The sequence below is a fragment of the Choloepus didactylus genome, chromosome 9, assembly GCF_015220235.1.
Source record: "Choloepus didactylus isolate mChoDid1 chromosome 9, mChoDid1.pri, whole genome shotgun sequence".
Lineage (NCBI taxonomy): Eukaryota > Metazoa > Chordata > Mammalia > Pilosa > Megalonychidae > Choloepus > Choloepus didactylus.
This window is the reverse complement of record NC_051315.1, coordinates 134873039-134889771: the sequence shown is the minus strand read 5'-3', so window position 1 is coordinate 134889771 and position 16733 is coordinate 134873039. Positions and strand designations below refer to the sequence as shown.

Here is a 16733-nt window from a genome sequence, read left to right as displayed (position 1 = left end):
CTCAGCCTTCCCCCCTGCGTCTGCCATGGACCCAGGGGAGGCCCCTACGGCCGGCCAGGCCCCCGTCCCCCCACCTCAAAGCAGCTGACCAGTGCCCTCAGTGCCTCTGTGAAGCCCACGCAGCCCCCAAGACCGCCTCCTAGAGCTTGTCGGACCACCCCAACATCTGCCTCACCCCAGCGCAAGCATCCTCTGTCTGTTTTCATATAAACTGGTATTTTCCTTGACTCTCGAATGGGAAGTTATTTTGGACTACATCCTACTGTCATGATGAGGAGCTGGGTCTTGTTTAAACCCTGTGAGAACTGTTAGCGTCTTTGTTTTAGCAGCAACTGAGGTGTTTGGGTTGGGGCTGTGGTCTCGGGGGCAGCGCCAGCGCGGCGTGGTTCTGGGGCCACTCTGCTCACAGCCTGAGGTGAGCTGTTCAGGGTGGGAGCCACGTGCTCACACAGCCTCTGCTGAGCCTCCCACCCAGCTCCCTGGGCTCCCCTTTCCAGTCCTCTGGCTGCAAGAGGGAGACAGGAGAGCACGGGGCTTTCCCCTCAGAGCCTCCCACACGAGGCGCTCAGGCTGCTGCCGCCAAAGGACGGCCTGGGGAGGACAGAGAAGAGGGAAAGGGTGGCTTCCCCCCTCTGAGCACTAGGAGCCCCAGCGGGAAGGCTTCTCCGGGACCCTCCTCTGGTTCCAGGTGCCCAGCGTGGAGGCCGGGATCCTGCAGGGGATTCACCACCCCGGCCTTTGTCCCCGACCGCTGGTGCCTTCGGCCCGAGCGCCCTCGCTGCTCTCAGCATCTGCCCGGGTGTCACAGCCCCTTCAGTGGGAGGGGCCAGGTGAACTCCTCATCACGCATTTAAAAATGTCTACAGGGTAATTTATGGGAGAAGGTTGATTTTTATTCTTTCCCAATTTTGTGCAGTGTTCAAACTGCCTACAGTGATGAGCAGACACTGCTTCTGAAATCAGATGGTGTCTCTGCAGACTCCTACCTAAGGCCTATCTGCTCTAAAAGTCTTACCTGACAGGGGCTCCCTATTATACTGATGGGGGCTGTGGAGGGTGGGTTCATGTGCCAACCTGGCCAGGTGAGGGGGCCCAGGTGTCTGGTCAAGAAGCACTGGCCTAATCATTACTACAAGGACATTTGTGGCTGGTTAGTAAACCAGAAGGCTGGTGTATTAAATCATCAATCAGTTGACTGCATCTACAATCAAATGGTATATCTTCAGCAATGAGAAAATCCAATCAGTCTGATTTAATCCAATCAGTTGAAGACTTAAGGGAGAAGAGAGAACTTTCATTTTTTTTTCTTCAGCCAGCCAGCCTCTCCTGGGGAGTTCATCGGAGTTGCCAGTTTGCTTTCTGCCCTATGTAATTTGGACTCATACATCCTGCCCTGCAGAATCCAGATTCCTGCATCCCCATGGTTGCATGAGATGCTTTTAGAAAATCTCCTATTTACAGATATCTCCTGTTGGTTCTGTCTCCCTCGAGAACCTTGACTAATACACAGAGTATGCCACCACTTACCTTCCAAGAATAACTACTTTCTCTCCTTTATGGATTTGTTCTTCTTTCTTCTCAATTAAAATAAAAATTATTATTTTTAAACACTCTTTGGGATCAATTTCTTGTCCAGATATCAGGACCTGCTCCCCCATCGTTCATTTTCCTTAGTCAGAAAATTAACTCTTCCTGAAGCAAGTGGGAATTTAATCAAGAAAGTGTCAAAAGATTACAAAAAGTCCAAATATTTAAACAATTTCTGTAATCACCTCATTGCATTTCCTACTCTCCAACACATTTCTGGCCGCTGGGAGATGCGCTGAGCACCTTACGCGCATGTATCTACTGGGTTAGTGGGCGTCAAGCCAAGGAAGAAGACAGCACCCGACAACTGCCACAGCTCTAACTTCCCTCCTGCTCCTTGTCCACATCCTTACATATTTGTACAACACTACAATGGCTGCAAACACACTTTTTTGCTTTTTCAGTTAAGAAGTATTTTTAAGCTTATTTCTACAGATCAAAATGGTTCAAAGTTTGCTTGGCGGGAAGTATATGAGCAGGATTGGCCGAGACATTCTGACTGGCTGTGGAGAGCTCTACTGCATTTACCCAGCAGGATCTGCTTATCAGATCATTTATTTTCAAAACTGGGACGTCCTGCCAGTTGCACAAGTGCCTGCTTCCCAGAAACTCACCAATCACTGGGTTTATCATATTAGGTTGTACAGGGCCCTCCACTTTTCAACTCCTTGTTGCATCGGCCATGGTAAAACCCCGGAGTGAAGAGACCTGGTGTCTACACTGCAGACAGACGACACACTGCCCATCCCGGCCTTGGCCAGAGAACAGGATGGAGCACACCTGGGCACAGCACAGGTGTTTAAGTTGCGTTTCTTTTCTTTCTTTGTCCACCTTGCACCATGCTGTGTACAGGAAGCTCACGACACGCTGACTTAAAGGTGAAGCAGGCAAGATGACAAGAAAGAGGGTGAAGGAAAAACAAGGAAAACACCTGTTACTGTCCGATGGGACCAGAGCAGGGGCGGCTGGGCGGAAGGGAACAGAACTCCTGAGGCTGCGTGGGGTTCAATATGCAGGCATGGAATTGCCCACTCAAGAAATCTTTGCTTTGGCAACCCACAGCTCACAGCTTTCCTTCCAAGCAGAGTAACTCCACTAAATTACTGATCCTCTCTCCTGTTTTTATAACTACTCAGGGCTGGCTAGTTCTACTGGCTACTCAGATCCTTCTTCCACCTGATAATGATAATGAGTAACACTTATTAAGCACTTACTGTGCATCAGGCATCCTGCTAAAAGCTTTTCTGCTGACTCTTACTCCTTGCAATGACCCTACAGGGTAGGTAAATACTTACCCCACCTTGCAGATGAGGAAGCTGAGGTGCAAAAAAATTAATATACCTTACGCCAACTTTGTTTGTAGGAAAGAAATTAGCATGGAAGGAACCTGGGTGTCTATTTAGAGAATGATATTTATGTAAATGAGACAGCAAATTCCCACAGCTGAGAAAGCCAGATCAGCCTTTAATCCCCAGGGACTCAGCCATTACAAAGAAGGGCGAGAAGTCTGGTCTGATGACTGAGTATGAACGCCCCGAGGTGCAACCCCAAACCTGCCATTCCACTTCTGGGCCTCCAGCTGCAAACCGTGAAATGAGACCGTGTGCTGTGGTGGCCCCTTCCCAGCTCTGCGAGAGCGGGACAGTGTAACGGCCAGAAGCTTTCACAGAGGCTAACACAGAACTGCTGCTCCTGCCACCCAAGACTCACCATTCACAGACACGTTTCCAAGCAGCAGATACAGAAAATTAACATTTTATTCGGCCTACAATACAGGCTATACCCCTCGCCTTCCTACCTGGAAAGTCTCCCATCTCTCTGGCACAGGGGAAATCTGCGTGGGCTGTGGAAGTGCGGGTGACCCCGACAGCTTCGCACCCCAAGGCCTTCCCTCTCCCCACGGTGGTCCAGCCCCAAATACTCCGTACAAACAAAACAACCTAAAGAGAGAAGCCACGCTGTCAAGACTCAGCCTTTCCCCCTTCCCTTAGGCTCGGTACGCAGCCACCGCCGGGCCAGCGCGAGAGCGCATCCAGGCTCGCTGCCGTCAGCGTCAGCGGAGCAGGCACCGCCAGGCACAGCCGTGGAGACCAGGCCATACTCCGGCCCCCAGCTTTCGTGGTACTCCCCAGGAAGACTCCCCACTGCCTGAGGAGTCTCTCTGGAGCTGACGGACTAAAAACATCGACCCTGCACCTAAGATTCGATTCCCACCTTTAGAACACGGTTTAATTAAAGGCGCAAAAAAGCCAAGCAGCGTGCAGTCACCGCCCCGCGAGCCTCCACCTAGGCGACCCCGGGTGCGACGCCGCGACCCCCGGCCCACGCCCGCCTCCGCCGGGAACCCCCAGCCCTCCGCCGGGACACCCCCACAGCCCTCCGCCGCGACCCCCGGCCCACGCCCGCCTCCGCCGGGACCCCCCTACAGCCCTCCGCCGCGACCCCCGGCCCACGCCCGCCTCCGCCGGGAACCCCCCCCCCCCCAGCCCTCCGCCGGGACCCCGGCCCACGCCCGCCTCCACCGGGAACCCCCAGCCCTCCGCCGGGACCCCCCCCACAGCCCTCCGCCGGGACCCCGGCCCACGCCCGCCTCCGCCGGGAACCCCCAGCCCTCCGCCGGGCCCCCCCCCCCAGCCCTCGGCCGGGAACCCCCAGCCCTCCGCCGGGACCCTCGTCGCCGACCCCGCAGCAGGGAGGTCTCGGGACTCCTCGCCTCGGGACCGCCCGCCCGGAGACGCCGGGGCCGCGCGGCGCAGGCCCACGAGGGGAGTCGGGGGCCCCGCCCGCCCGCCGCGGCCTCAGCGCCGCCCTGCCCGGGCCCGCGCGCCCGACCCCGCGCGTAACAGGCCGCCGCCCGCCACCGCGTCCTCACCGGCCCGCCGCGTCCTCGCCCGCCTGCCGCCGCCCTGAGCTCCCGCGCCGGCGCCGCCCGCTCCAACTGCCGCCGGCCACCCCCGCGCGCGGCCCCCGCCCCCGCGGACCCGCCGCCGATTGGCTCGCGCCGGCGCTGGGCGGGGCCTCATCGCCCCGGCCGGGAGCGCGACCCCGACGTCTCATTGGTGGATGCGGACGTTCTCAGAGCCTCGGCTCGCTGGGCGGGGCGCCACCCTGGACGTGGCTCGGCTCGAGGGGCGCGGCCCCGGGGGCTCGCTGGGCGTGGCCTGCGCTCGCTGGGCGGGTCCCGGGCGCGGTCTGGGGCGGGGTCTCGGTGGCCGAGCCGGGAGCGGCCCCGGGCGGGTCCCGGCTCCGGGTCTGGGGAGCCCGCGCAGGACTCTGCGGACGTGCTGCGGCGGAGTCGGGAAAGCGGCGGCCCGGCCCAAGCCCTCGCGCCCCCCTACCGGGACTAGAGTCGCGAGAGCCGCGCCGGGGGCCTCGGCCCGCCCCCCTCGGGAGTGCGCTCCTCCGTGTCCTCGGAGACCCGAGCGCGCCCCGGGCCCCCGCGGGCCCCTTCGACAGCCCGCCGCCCCGGGCCCCAGGACGCCCCACAGGCAGCGCGCATTGCGGGCGGGGGCGAGGGCGGCCAGCGGGTGAGCATCCACGGCTGCAAGTTTCCTTTAAAATTGTAGAGCTCTCCTTCCCTATCTATCAGCATTATTTTGGTATATTTCGATCACTCCTTTACTTCCAAGTATTCCTACCGCTCGCTCTAAGCAGTAAGTTAGGTCCTAGACCACTGAACTCTTCCTGGTGTTAACCAGCATTAATCAGGTGACCATGGATCTCCTCTAATTCCATCTCTACCCCTGTCTCTTGGGCTGTGCTGGCCAGTCAAGCTGCATGGTACAGATGATGCTGTCCAGGCAAGTCGTCCTTCCTGGTGTCACACAGACATTTACAGGACTTTGAATCTTCCCCGAAGACCGGACACCTTTCCCCTTTAAAGAACCAATAGTCAGGACTACTCATTTAATATCTAAACAAGAGTGCTTTATTGATAAAAGTTTAGCTTTAATGGATACAAAACTGCCGTGTAAAATAAGTTGTTTTCAAAATACATTTCTATAAGTAGAGATTACCTCTTAGTAAAAGAGCGATTATATATTAGCAAAAGTATACATTTCTATTCAGGCAGCAAAACAGAGAGGGATTTACAAGTGTAACTTGGATCAGGTAATGACCTTTACCAGGTGGCAGTTTGCCCTCAGCAGTACTTTTATTCAAACACAAACAGGGCTTATAGTTACAACCTGCTTTTTTTCATCGTTAGTTTTCTCAAGCGTAGTTAATAAATGCTAAAAGAACCCAAATAATTGACCTTGTATAGTCAGGGAATCCCTTTTCATTGGTAAACATGTTGCCCAAAGCACCTGAACATAGAGCTGATAACCACTCACAATTCAATGGTAAAAGCGCAAAGCTTAAGAGACCAGATGAGTGTGTCAAGTACTGCCCCTTCGTAAGGAGTGTATGACTCATTTTTTGTCTGAGCAAAACAAAACAAAAACAAAGCAACCATCCTCATCCTCAGATTAAACATTTCTCAACCTCAGCCACTGTGGTGAAATGAAATGCGGAACCAGCACCCTGCTCACCTGCCCTGGCATCAGAGAGAAGGCTAAAGAAGCTCCCCCGATAGGTGGAAAGGAAAGGTGAGGCGGACAGGTGAGGGCCTTGGCCTAGGGCTCACAAAGCCCAGCAGCCTGTCCTTAGGACATGAAATGTCTTTCCTTCTTACAGGAGGCATGGAGAAATGTACCTTACACAAAAGGAAGGAGGTGGCAAATAGGTGAGACAGTATGCACGTAAAATTATCACTATTTGCCTCCTTTCAGAAAACCATTCAAAAAGGGACCAGCAGAAGCAAGAAATAGGAACTGGGAAAACCTGGCAGCCTCTGGGCCTCTAGGGGTCCAGGACTCGGAGCAGGACAGAGACACATCTACACGGGCCCGATTCCCAGGGCTGGGGCTGATCTTCCCCAGACACATTTAAACACATTCAAGGACAGTATAAAAACGGTTGGCTTCTGAACAGGCTAATATTCTTCAAAAAGCTATTTTTAAATTGAGTAAAAATATTTTAACTGACTCTCAGTCTTATATAAGAAAGAATCTCAGTTGCAATCTGAAAATCGGAGCCGACAGCTACTTTGATTTTCTCCAGGGCTCAGTACGATCAAGACCAGTGAAGTCCACCACTAAAGTGGCTGGTTCTCTGCAATAGTGGTTTTAAAAATTACGTAGCATCAGAATCATGACACTTCTTAAAAAGTCGCCTCTAAAAGCCTGTTCTAAAAAAACCTAAGCATGAACATATATCTCAATGGATACCTGTTCCATTTTAGTTGGTAAACAGTGAATGTGCCGATGAATTAATGATGTTGAATTCTAGCAGCAAAACTGGTTTTGGTGTTGTGCCCACCCGAAAGCAAGGAAGTGAGAGTAGTCTCTGCGTGGTGCTACTGCAAAATAATGGTCTTGCCCTAGCTCAGCTCCTCTCTGTGTATCACGGGGTGAGTGTCTCTACCACTCAGGAACAGAGTGAATCTGAATTTGTTTCTAGATACAAATCAAGAGTGCTCATCAATGATGGGTCATTTAGGCCAGCTGAAATGAATAACTCAAAATCAACTGATCCTTGAAACAATTCTAACAGTAGTGGTTAGTTAAGAGAAAGAAAAAGGTGAAAATGGACAGCTCACCTCACAAAATATGAAGTATAACATAGCAATGAAATACAAATGTTAAAAATATTTTATACAAAAAAAACACACCAAAAGTTTTTAAAAATTAAATTGAGGCACAGGTACTGTAGAACTTGGGTGGATGACCTTCCAACCATATCATGAAAAACATGCAACTGTATCCCTCCTCTGGAATGTTTTCTTTTTTATCTTGGAAAGCAGTTCCTAGGGAAAAAAATAAGAAAAAACACTTAAACGGGATTGTGGCACTGTTTGCCATTTGACCATTAACACTGTTCTTTTTCTGCATAACAAATGGTGTAAATTGAGCACAAAATTGAGTCTGTATGACCCTAGTTAACTGAATCAAAATGCCATTTATGATGCTCTCAGAAATTGGGAGTGCCACAAAATTCAAAAGGATGTGGAAATAAAAATTAATTTTCTATAGCTATAGTAAATTTTTCATAATTCTATAACTAAAGCTTTAAAAAGAGAAGCATTTGTGAAGGCAAATTACTTTAAAAGCAGATACAGTTCACTCGAATTTGACATACGGAAGCGGATGCATTTTCTGGGTCCTCTGATGCCCCCCAGAAAGGCCTGGAGCCCGGCTTAGCTCAGGGTCTGCAGGGCACTGGCCGCCATTTCCCTCTGTGCTGTTTTAATTATTGTAATTACCCGAATGTCTGTTTAACTGCTGAGCTGAGGAGTGACAGCACTTAGGTGCTTTGTAGTAGGATTTTAGAAAGCACTTCAAAAAATAACATTTTTGTTATGATGGTACTAGGTAAAAATTTATAAAGACTCGGATGGTTGTGTGAGAAAGAAAAATGTGTTTGAGAGGACCTGTTGAAAAAGGAAGTTTCCTTGTTCTAGCCTTGTAAGCTAGAATAATTAACAATCATTAATTCCTTGTTCTAGCCTTGTAAGCTAGAACAATTGGCCTAAGCCATTTCTTTTCTTGGTTAATATCAATGGTTGAATTATGGAATGAGAAGATTAGAGGGTTCTTCCATTTTGGCCTGTTAGCTTTATATTCTTTATCACATCACTTTTTATCAGTGGTCAGTGTATTCCTGTTTATTTTTCCATGTTGTGTTTTGTAGCCTTAAGAAGTATTTCAAACATATCTGAATGTACAAAATGAGCAGATGCCCTTCGTGGTGCAATGCTGCATTATATGCATAAAACTGTGTGCATTTATTTGAAATGAGAGAGAGACAGAGAGAAGCAGCAAGACCAGGGAGAATGAGCAAATACCTCTCACTCCCTCCTGCCTCAAATGGACCCTAAGACTCACTTCTTTCCATTTTACCAAGAGAAGTGCTGAGGGCAGGCCCCAAGGCAGGCCCAGCCTCCGGCCTGGAAGGACTTGCCTCACCTTCGGCTCTGAGCACAGGCAAACGAGCGCACACACCCACGACAGCAGCGACTTGCTGCGCGGTAAACGGGCTAAGTCAGCCTGCACGCTCGGGACTGGCCGTGGCACGTGTGCAGGGGTCTCCTGCATGTCCATGCCCATGGCTGAAGGCTCCTCCAGGAAGCCGCTCGGGCCAGGGCCTGCCTTGGGGCCTGCCTTCAGCACTTGTGGCTTCCAGCCAGCTGCCCTGTGTCACAGCAGGGTCCCTGCCATGGGGAGCCTTGCACCTGCACGCGTGCAGGCGCCGCCCCGCCTCTGCCCCACACTCTCTCTCCTTAGAGGGAGAGCCTGGTCGGTGTGTCCACAGGGGCTCTCTGCCTCCCCCAGCCCCACCCAACTGTCTCCTCCAACTCTCAGGTCTCACTGGACCTTCTCTTTCACACCTTCCCCTGGGGAGGTGCAGCATCACTGCAGAGCAACCTGCAATAGCGCCTGGTCAGCTCTGGCCGCCCGGGGACACCTTTCCTAGGCCGGGTCCCCTGCGAGCAGCGCGGCCAGCGTGTGCCCGGCCGGACTCAGGACCGGACTCGGGACTGGCGCGGGGAGCGGGAAGGGAGCTGTCTCTAGAAGCAGCACTTTCCAGGCCCCTGGCCGAGGACAACCCTCACCTACTGGCACCTTTCTATTTCTGACCTGCTAACTTTTTTACTATTTTTGAAAGGAGATGTTTTCGGCATTAATAAATTTCCAATTGTGTGACTAATAAGTGTTTTAATGTGTAATTTTCTTTCTATTGCTAATCATTTTTATAAGTTTAGAAAACCAGATTAGACAGGTATTTAATATTCAAAATATAGGACAAGAGAAAAACAGCAACGTGAGTCTCACAAAACATTTCCAACCATCACCCTCCTTCAGTACCTCTGAGCAGTGTGGGTATTAAAAACGTCTGCTACTACCCACTCTGAAGAAACGTTTCCATGAAATGTGCCTTCCCTCTACAAGCCTGCAGTACCTGGGAGATGGGGCAACCCCTTTCTCCTTCAAGGCTAGCAACAGAGTTACTGACACAGCTTCAAAACGCAAACCATGAGTAAGCCTCGAGGAGGAGGAGCCCGCCGGCCATTCAAGCCGAGGGGACAGCACAGTGGCTGCTGTCCAGGGAAATGAGGCACACGGGGCTGTGGTTACCTCACACGTGGGGCCCATGAGCACTGCCATCACCATCTCCCCCCTGCATCTGCATCTGCATCTGCGCCTGCATTCTTGCAATCATCTCTTGCATGCGACGAAGCTATAAACACAGTAAATTCTGGATACATTACTGATTCCAGGCTGTTGTCTTTCAATGTTGAGGCTTTTCCAAAAGGTGGCAGAGTTAATTCACAAAGAACTCTTACAAATCAGTACCAAAAGGGCAATTCATCAATAGAAAACTGAGTAAAAAATAGGAATACGCAACTCAAATAAGAAATATAAATATCAACATTACAAGCAATAATTAAAGACAAAACAATTTGAGATTTTTTTTAACATAAAAAGTGGGAAACTGATGACACTCAGTGGGGGGATGTGAAATAAAATGAGAGTGGAAAATGATTCATCTTTTCTGGAGGGCAGTCAGGTCCTAACTTAAAAAATTGAAGGTTTATCAATCTTTATTCTTCTTGATTTTCATCAACCTGGCTTACTAAGTGTTTAGAAAGGCTTCTGGCAAATATTGTAAAATACCCAAATTTTCTTTAGGTAACTTGATAGTTATGTTTCAAATCTTTAAATATTTGATCCATATGGGATTAATTTGATCAAAAATTAAGTTTTATTTTTGTTTTTAAAAGGCTGGACCGTTATCATACCATTCACTGAATAATCTGTGTGCCATCCACACTGCAACAGATCTGAAGGCTGCCACTGTCATAGAGTAAATTTCCATATTTCTTACCTCTCTCTAGACTTCTATTTAATCAACCCATTATGTCTGCAGTAAACAATTCTGCTGACCACTGTTCCTTAATGCTTTCATCATCTGTAAAGGACTCCCCCGTTAGTCCATTTCTGGAGAACTTCTCTTTTCCCACCCTTATTCTTCCACTTTCCCATCATGCAAAGAGAAAAAGGCTCCATGTCTTCCTGAAGTTCTGTTAACAGATGTGGATGGCAAGTTTTTCCTTACAGTTTTCCAGCTGATTACTGTCCATGTATAGGAAAAGGGATATTTGAACATCTTACAAAAATCAATCATGTTACTGAACTCTCACCATTTCTAAGTTATTTAGCAAAGCTGTCATAGAGATCAAATTTGAGACTATATGTAAAGCACTATATATATAAAATGCATATATATTTATATTATCATGTACAGATCACATGTAATAATAAAATAGATTAATTATATGCAACATATTCCTCCTCAAAAGGAAACTATTAGTAAGTTAATTACAAATAATATATTTGCATGTAAACTATATAACTTTAGACATAAGAATAATACTTTTCTACTTACTTCGGCTTCCTTTTCCAGCAAAATCTGGTCTTTGTTCATATCCTCATTCTCCACTTTCCTAAAGAAGTTGAAACAAATTGAAATTACAATCTTACAATGACATAGTTAATTATTTCTGATCACAGGTGGCCACCTATCATCTACAGAAAAATTTCACTTTACAATTCTGAAAACATATCTATTTAAAATAAGACGTAGTTGTTTTTCTGGTTAAAGACATGAAACAATAAGAAGGAAACATGGTGAAAACAGGATAAAACAGCAAGAAATGGCCAATTCAAGACTCTCTCTTACTCTAAGCTGAGGTAACAACACGGTTACCTTTTCGTGCTCAAATGAAGCAGGCATGATCTGAGTTTTCCCCGTGAACACAGACTACCACCAGTAGGCGTATTCGAGGACCTGGTCCCCCGAAGGGGAGCTGGGGGAACCCAGCGCGCTCTGCTCCCCGCAGGAATGATGCAGGTTTCCTGAGCCTCCGGGAAAGAGGCGCCATGGGGGCCAGAGAGCAGGGGACACCACTCGTCCCCGCGTGCCCAAACCGTTTGGTGCCAGAGCCTGGCCTCCACTTTCAGGGTGGGATTTCCTTGATACCTCTACAACCTTTCTTGATGTGGAGTTCCCAAATTAATCAAATTTAAAAATTACACTTCAACAACTATCTTGTATGTAGGCTCAAATCCATTAAATTATTAAAATACAATGTAAATATTTTAATGAACTACAATGCAGAAAATTCTTTTTATAAATGATGTGTATTGTTACTTGAATTAAGCTTTCTTCTAAGCAGATGTGGTTTTATCAGATGTAAGTCAGTCACAAGACACAGACCTGACACGGAAACTCATGGGGACGCCAGGAGTAGGCAAGTGGGCGCGGGGGGCTGGTGTGCACAGGGACAGGCTCCACGCTCGCTCGGTGGCTCCCTAGGACCCCACGGGGGAGCTGCAATTTCTTAGTGCCAAACAATGTTCCTCATTTATCGACAGAGTGATGCTGTTAACGAAGTACCCAATATACTTCTCTGGACTTCAGGTGCAGAGTGCGAAAGCTACCTTTTCTTTAAAAGGCTAAAAATGCACAATTCAACTAAATAAGCAATGTGTCTCTCATTACAACTGTTGAGTAGGAAACCAAATAATGTTGCTTAGAGGTCAGGATGAGCTGGATAGACAGAGGAGAGGGGGTACAGCATGACTTGGGGTGCCATAATACAGAGGAGGGCAGGGTGACTCAAAGTGACACGATACGGGTGGGGCAGGGGTGAGGGGAGAGAGGGTACCAACCTGCCGCCCCTCTTGAGCCGCTCAGAACGGAAGTTCTCGTAGTGCAGGTCCTGGGTCACCTCCTGCAGGTCCTGCATGTGGGTGCTGAAACAGAAGAGGAAGGCGCCCACGTGTCATCCTCATGGGCAAGCTAGCTAAGCAAGAACATGGGGGAAATACCGGTGATGAAACCCTGCTTATTATTTGGTAAGTGGTACTCAAAGTCCCTGAGTCACTGGAAATTCGGGACAGGGAGTGTGGCTGTGCAAGCAGCTGGCAAGGCTTGTCTCTCCAGCTGCCACCAATGACAAGGCACAAACTGCAGCCCTGCCCGGCACCATCGCCAGGAAGACTGCAGCAGTGTCTTGAGACAGAACACGCTCTGAAAAAAGAACTCTGGAAAATATGTGGCTCAAATAGTCATAGCTCCCAAAGCCTAACATTTATGCGTTACTCTTCATTACAGGCAACAGAAAGAGTTGGTCAGCTCAGGCTGTGGAGAAGACCATACAGTGCAGAACTGATATGCTGGGTCTCACAGGAGCAAAGAGAACTGTGAAACTTCCACTCATCCTATGAAACACCCATTGTGTTTGTCCAGGTTTTTCAGACACTTCAGTGCTCCAGCATGAGCAGCCATCATCGTATACTAGTGTCCACTCAGGACCCAGGACTGTCCCGACGAAGGCAGGGGTGTGGCATGGCCTCCCTTCAGCCTGGGAGGCACTCAGCCAGAGGTGGGGGCCCCAGGCCTTGTCTGCAGCCTCTGTGCCCTCCACCACACAGCACACACCTTCACTTCCTCATGACAGTCAAATTCAGTCAGGTTATCGCTTGAGCGGTAATGTCTTACTGATTTTAACTCATTAAAATCGCTAAACCAAGTGAGGCATGATGTGGGAAGACAACAATCCTCAGTCAAAATATTAACTTATCTGGATCAGCCAGCCCTTCACTCTGCTGGTCAGAGAGGAATTATATCCTAAGCAATGTTCTCTCTTTCGGCCTCCACTCACAAGCAACAGCCACACAAGCACAGCACTAGCTGTGAGAGCTGCTGTTAGATGGAAAACATCTAGTTTTGCAGTCAGGTCTGCGAAGGCTAATGAGCAGAAACTGCAGACTCTCTAGGGCAACTGGGACCACCCAGGGTGGGGGCCTGAGGCCGGGGAGCAGCCCCTGGAGAAGATGCCCGTCGCCTCCTGCAGTGAGCAGGAAACCCTGACGTGCTGCTGCCCCACCACCAGGAAGCTGCAGGCATGCCTAGGGAGGGGTCTCACCCCCAGCAAGGACCCTGGGCACCCTCAGCAGAACCACGAGGTGTCAGCTGCAGGTGTGGAGCCTCGGGGCCTGCGTGTGTACCCCCACACTGAAAGCGCCGACCCCACATCTTACATAAGCATTGTCCTCAGCTTCAGGAAGTCGTTGTGCTCAGGGTTCTCTACCTCCACGACGCCCCACGGGTAGAGGCGGCCTCTGACCTTCTTGCCTTTGGCTTCAATCAACTGATTGGAGCCAACCACGGAAAACGGAATGCTCGCCTGGAGGAGACAGGGTGGAGGCTCGTGGAAGGGAACCGGGTTCTCACAGTGAATTTCACAAGAACACTGGCAGGTGTTAAGCAAATCACTGTCTATACAAGATGTAATTGGAATATACAACATTTTACTTGAAAGGGTCAGATATCTTCCACATGGGACAAATTACACCTGCAAAAAAACCTTATCAGTAAGGTTTCTAAGCCTTAGATGACAGCTATAGCAAACACACTTAAGCAAAAGCACCATGGTCACGGGAGCTCCCCCATTAACCCCCAGGGCCTGATCCTCAGAGGTCTGACCGCTGACAACGCAGCAACAAAAGCACTTACAAAAGGAGAACAGGAGTTGCTTATTTTGTGGACTTAGAGACTGACTCTCACCTTGAGAAGTCTCGTCTGCTCTTTAAAATCCTCGTCTTCATCTGATTCTGCATCAGGTAAGTGATAGATTTTGATGCTATGTTCTTCAATTTCATCCAGAATCTCCAAGAATGACAAAGCCAGGAGCAATTTTAGGAAAGATGCATATTTTAGCCAAGTACAATTTTCCACAAATGTATTAGAATTATCCAAATGTCAATCCCTCAAGAAACAACCTGATTCCTAAGATCATTTTCAAATGGTTTTATAAACAGCTGAGTGGCATGTGACTGACCCTGAGGGTTCCCGTCCTCAACAACAGCACCCTCAACGCTCAAAGCACCAGGAAGAACCACCATGGCCTCTGCCAACAGCTCAGACGAAAATCACAAGCAGGACTGGTCTCAAGGATGACAAGCGCCGTAAGAGAAGCACACGCAGAAGCCACAGGCTCCAAGAGCCGGAAGTGTCACAAGAGGCACATCGACAGGAACTTCACAGGTGGCGTGTGTGCATGGGGGGTTCAAACAGGGGGAACGAAGAGGAGAGAATGCAGACACCCGGCTGGACGAGGGGGTGAGACGAGAAAACAAACGGGGTGAGGAAGAGGTGGGAACCTGGATTTCACTCCACGGGCAGTGTGCACCAGGGGTGGAATGTCACGGCCTGCACCACCGGCCGGGTGGTAGAGAAGCCAGTCCACAGGCCATGACAACAGCCAAAACAAGCACGCACATCAGCTGTCAGTTAAAAGATGCGCCCTCAATACCCCCTATGTGCCGGCGCCCTGCTCAGTCGCAGGGCGAGACGTGCTGGGGGGAGAGAACATAACCTCAACTCCACACTGGGCCCCTCTTCATGACAAGGACAAGCATCTCCAGGTGATGTCTGCACAAATTCAGGAAGACAGAAGAGGCCCTGTTCCCAGCCTTTCCCTGCAAGTCAGGTCTTCAGTCTTTCCTAAATCCGCTCCTAAGTGGGAAGACTGGGCATGAACTTGCTTTGGTCTTTTTCCTGCTCTCTTTTATCTCACAGCCAGTAGACCCCTACTGACCCCCACCTTTTCTGCTAAGCTGGCCTCAAAAAGATTAAGCTGGGAAGAAAAACAGACCTGAAAAATCTTTAATAAGTGATGATGGAATGAACTGAGGGACAGGAGTTAAGAAAGTACTAGAGCAGAAGCAATTCCACATCCCGAAGTCTGGTGGCTGCACGAGTCACGAGATCAGGGCAGACACAGGAGTCGGCACAAGGTACTCTGTGGGGAGAAGCAGCTTCTTTCTATCTCCACATGTACTTTAAGGCAAAAGCAAAGCCACAGGAATGGACGATCTTGGTAAAACAACTCTCAAGCACGCTGGCGTTGAGGGAGCAGGAAGGTTGGAAGGCAGTAGAAGTCGTCGAGAGGAAGTCTCGGGAGGACGGGGCAACGCAGCACCCGAGAACCAGGAAAAGAAGCTTTGGGAGGGGCCTGCCCAGCACGCCAGCCCCAGTGGTGCAGGGAGCGGTGAGCACTCGCAGGGCCACGTGGACAAGGTGAGGCCAGAGCTGAAGGGATTAAGGAGACGGCAGGTAACAACCAGGAAGTCTGTGACTAAAGCAAGAGGCTCCTAGAGGGTCTGCAAGCAGATTGGCTTAGATAAGGGCAGCCTGTAAGAGCTACAGATGATGAAGATTAAGAAATAGTTTTAAATTAAAAAATCAATGCACCACATCAATACTAGGGGTCAATAATAGAGGGGGACAAGGGGCATGGGGTATTCTGGGATTTCTTTTTTTATTCTGTTTATTATTTTTCTCTTTGGAGCAATGAAAATCGTCTAAAATTGAGTGTGATGATGATTGCACAACTTGCAATTGTGATGATACTGTGAAACTGTATACTTTGGATGCATTATATGGTATGTGAATACAGCTCAATAAAATTTGCAGTTAAAAAAATCAAATGGCAGAATAATAAGTATAATATGACTCCATTCTATAAACACGAACACATAAATAGAGTATGTTCTGGAAAACTATTAACAGAGGTTGTGTTTGAGAATAATTAAAGGAACTCATTTTCTAAACTGAACTTTCCTAATGAGCACACAATCAGAAATAGTGTGTAAGTATAGCTGACAGTCAGTCAAGAGGCTCTACGGGGACAACATAGAAGAGGACAGCAAAAGGGGCGCAAACAAGATGGACAGGTCAGCGTAAGGGGGTTCTGGGAGGTGAGAAACAAATGGACGGACGACTGGCAATGGCAACTGGGCATCCGACAACCCAAATGTAGGCCCTGGGAACATTTAAAGTACCACAACTATCATGCTCAGCACTTATTCTTTGAAGATACTGAGATAAAATAAGAGAAATTCATGCAGATGATCACACTTCTGCATCCAGGTTACTTAGCCAATACACTATGGAATCTTCTTGCATTATGGAACTTCTACTCATTGAGGGGATTTTCATCTAAGGAGAGTTACAAAGAATAGTAATTTGATACG

At 49.2% G+C, this 16733-nt stretch overlaps 1 protein-coding gene across 2 annotated transcripts in view; it reads right to left on the bottom strand.

The window, feature by feature from the left end:
- Positions 1-5492: 5492 nt before the first annotated feature.
- The window catches only part of SEPTIN2 (septin 2), a 37166-nt gene continuing 25925 nt past the window's right edge, over positions 5493-16733 (bottom strand). For both annotated transcript variants that reach the window (XM_037848863.1, XM_037848864.1), the window contains exons 8-13: positions 14263-14364; positions 13737-13882; positions 12363-12446; positions 11077-11134; positions 9765-9867; positions 5493-7435 (exon numbers count right to left, since the gene is read on the bottom strand). In XM_037848863.1, the coding sequence (XP_037704791.1) occupies positions 9766-9867; positions 11077-11134; positions 12363-12446; positions 13737-13882; positions 14263-14364 (492 nt within the window). In that variant the 3' untranslated portion in view covers positions 5493-7435; position 9765. The remainder of the gene's footprint in view (positions 7436-9764; positions 9868-11076; positions 11135-12362; positions 12447-13736; positions 13883-14262; positions 14365-16733) is intronic.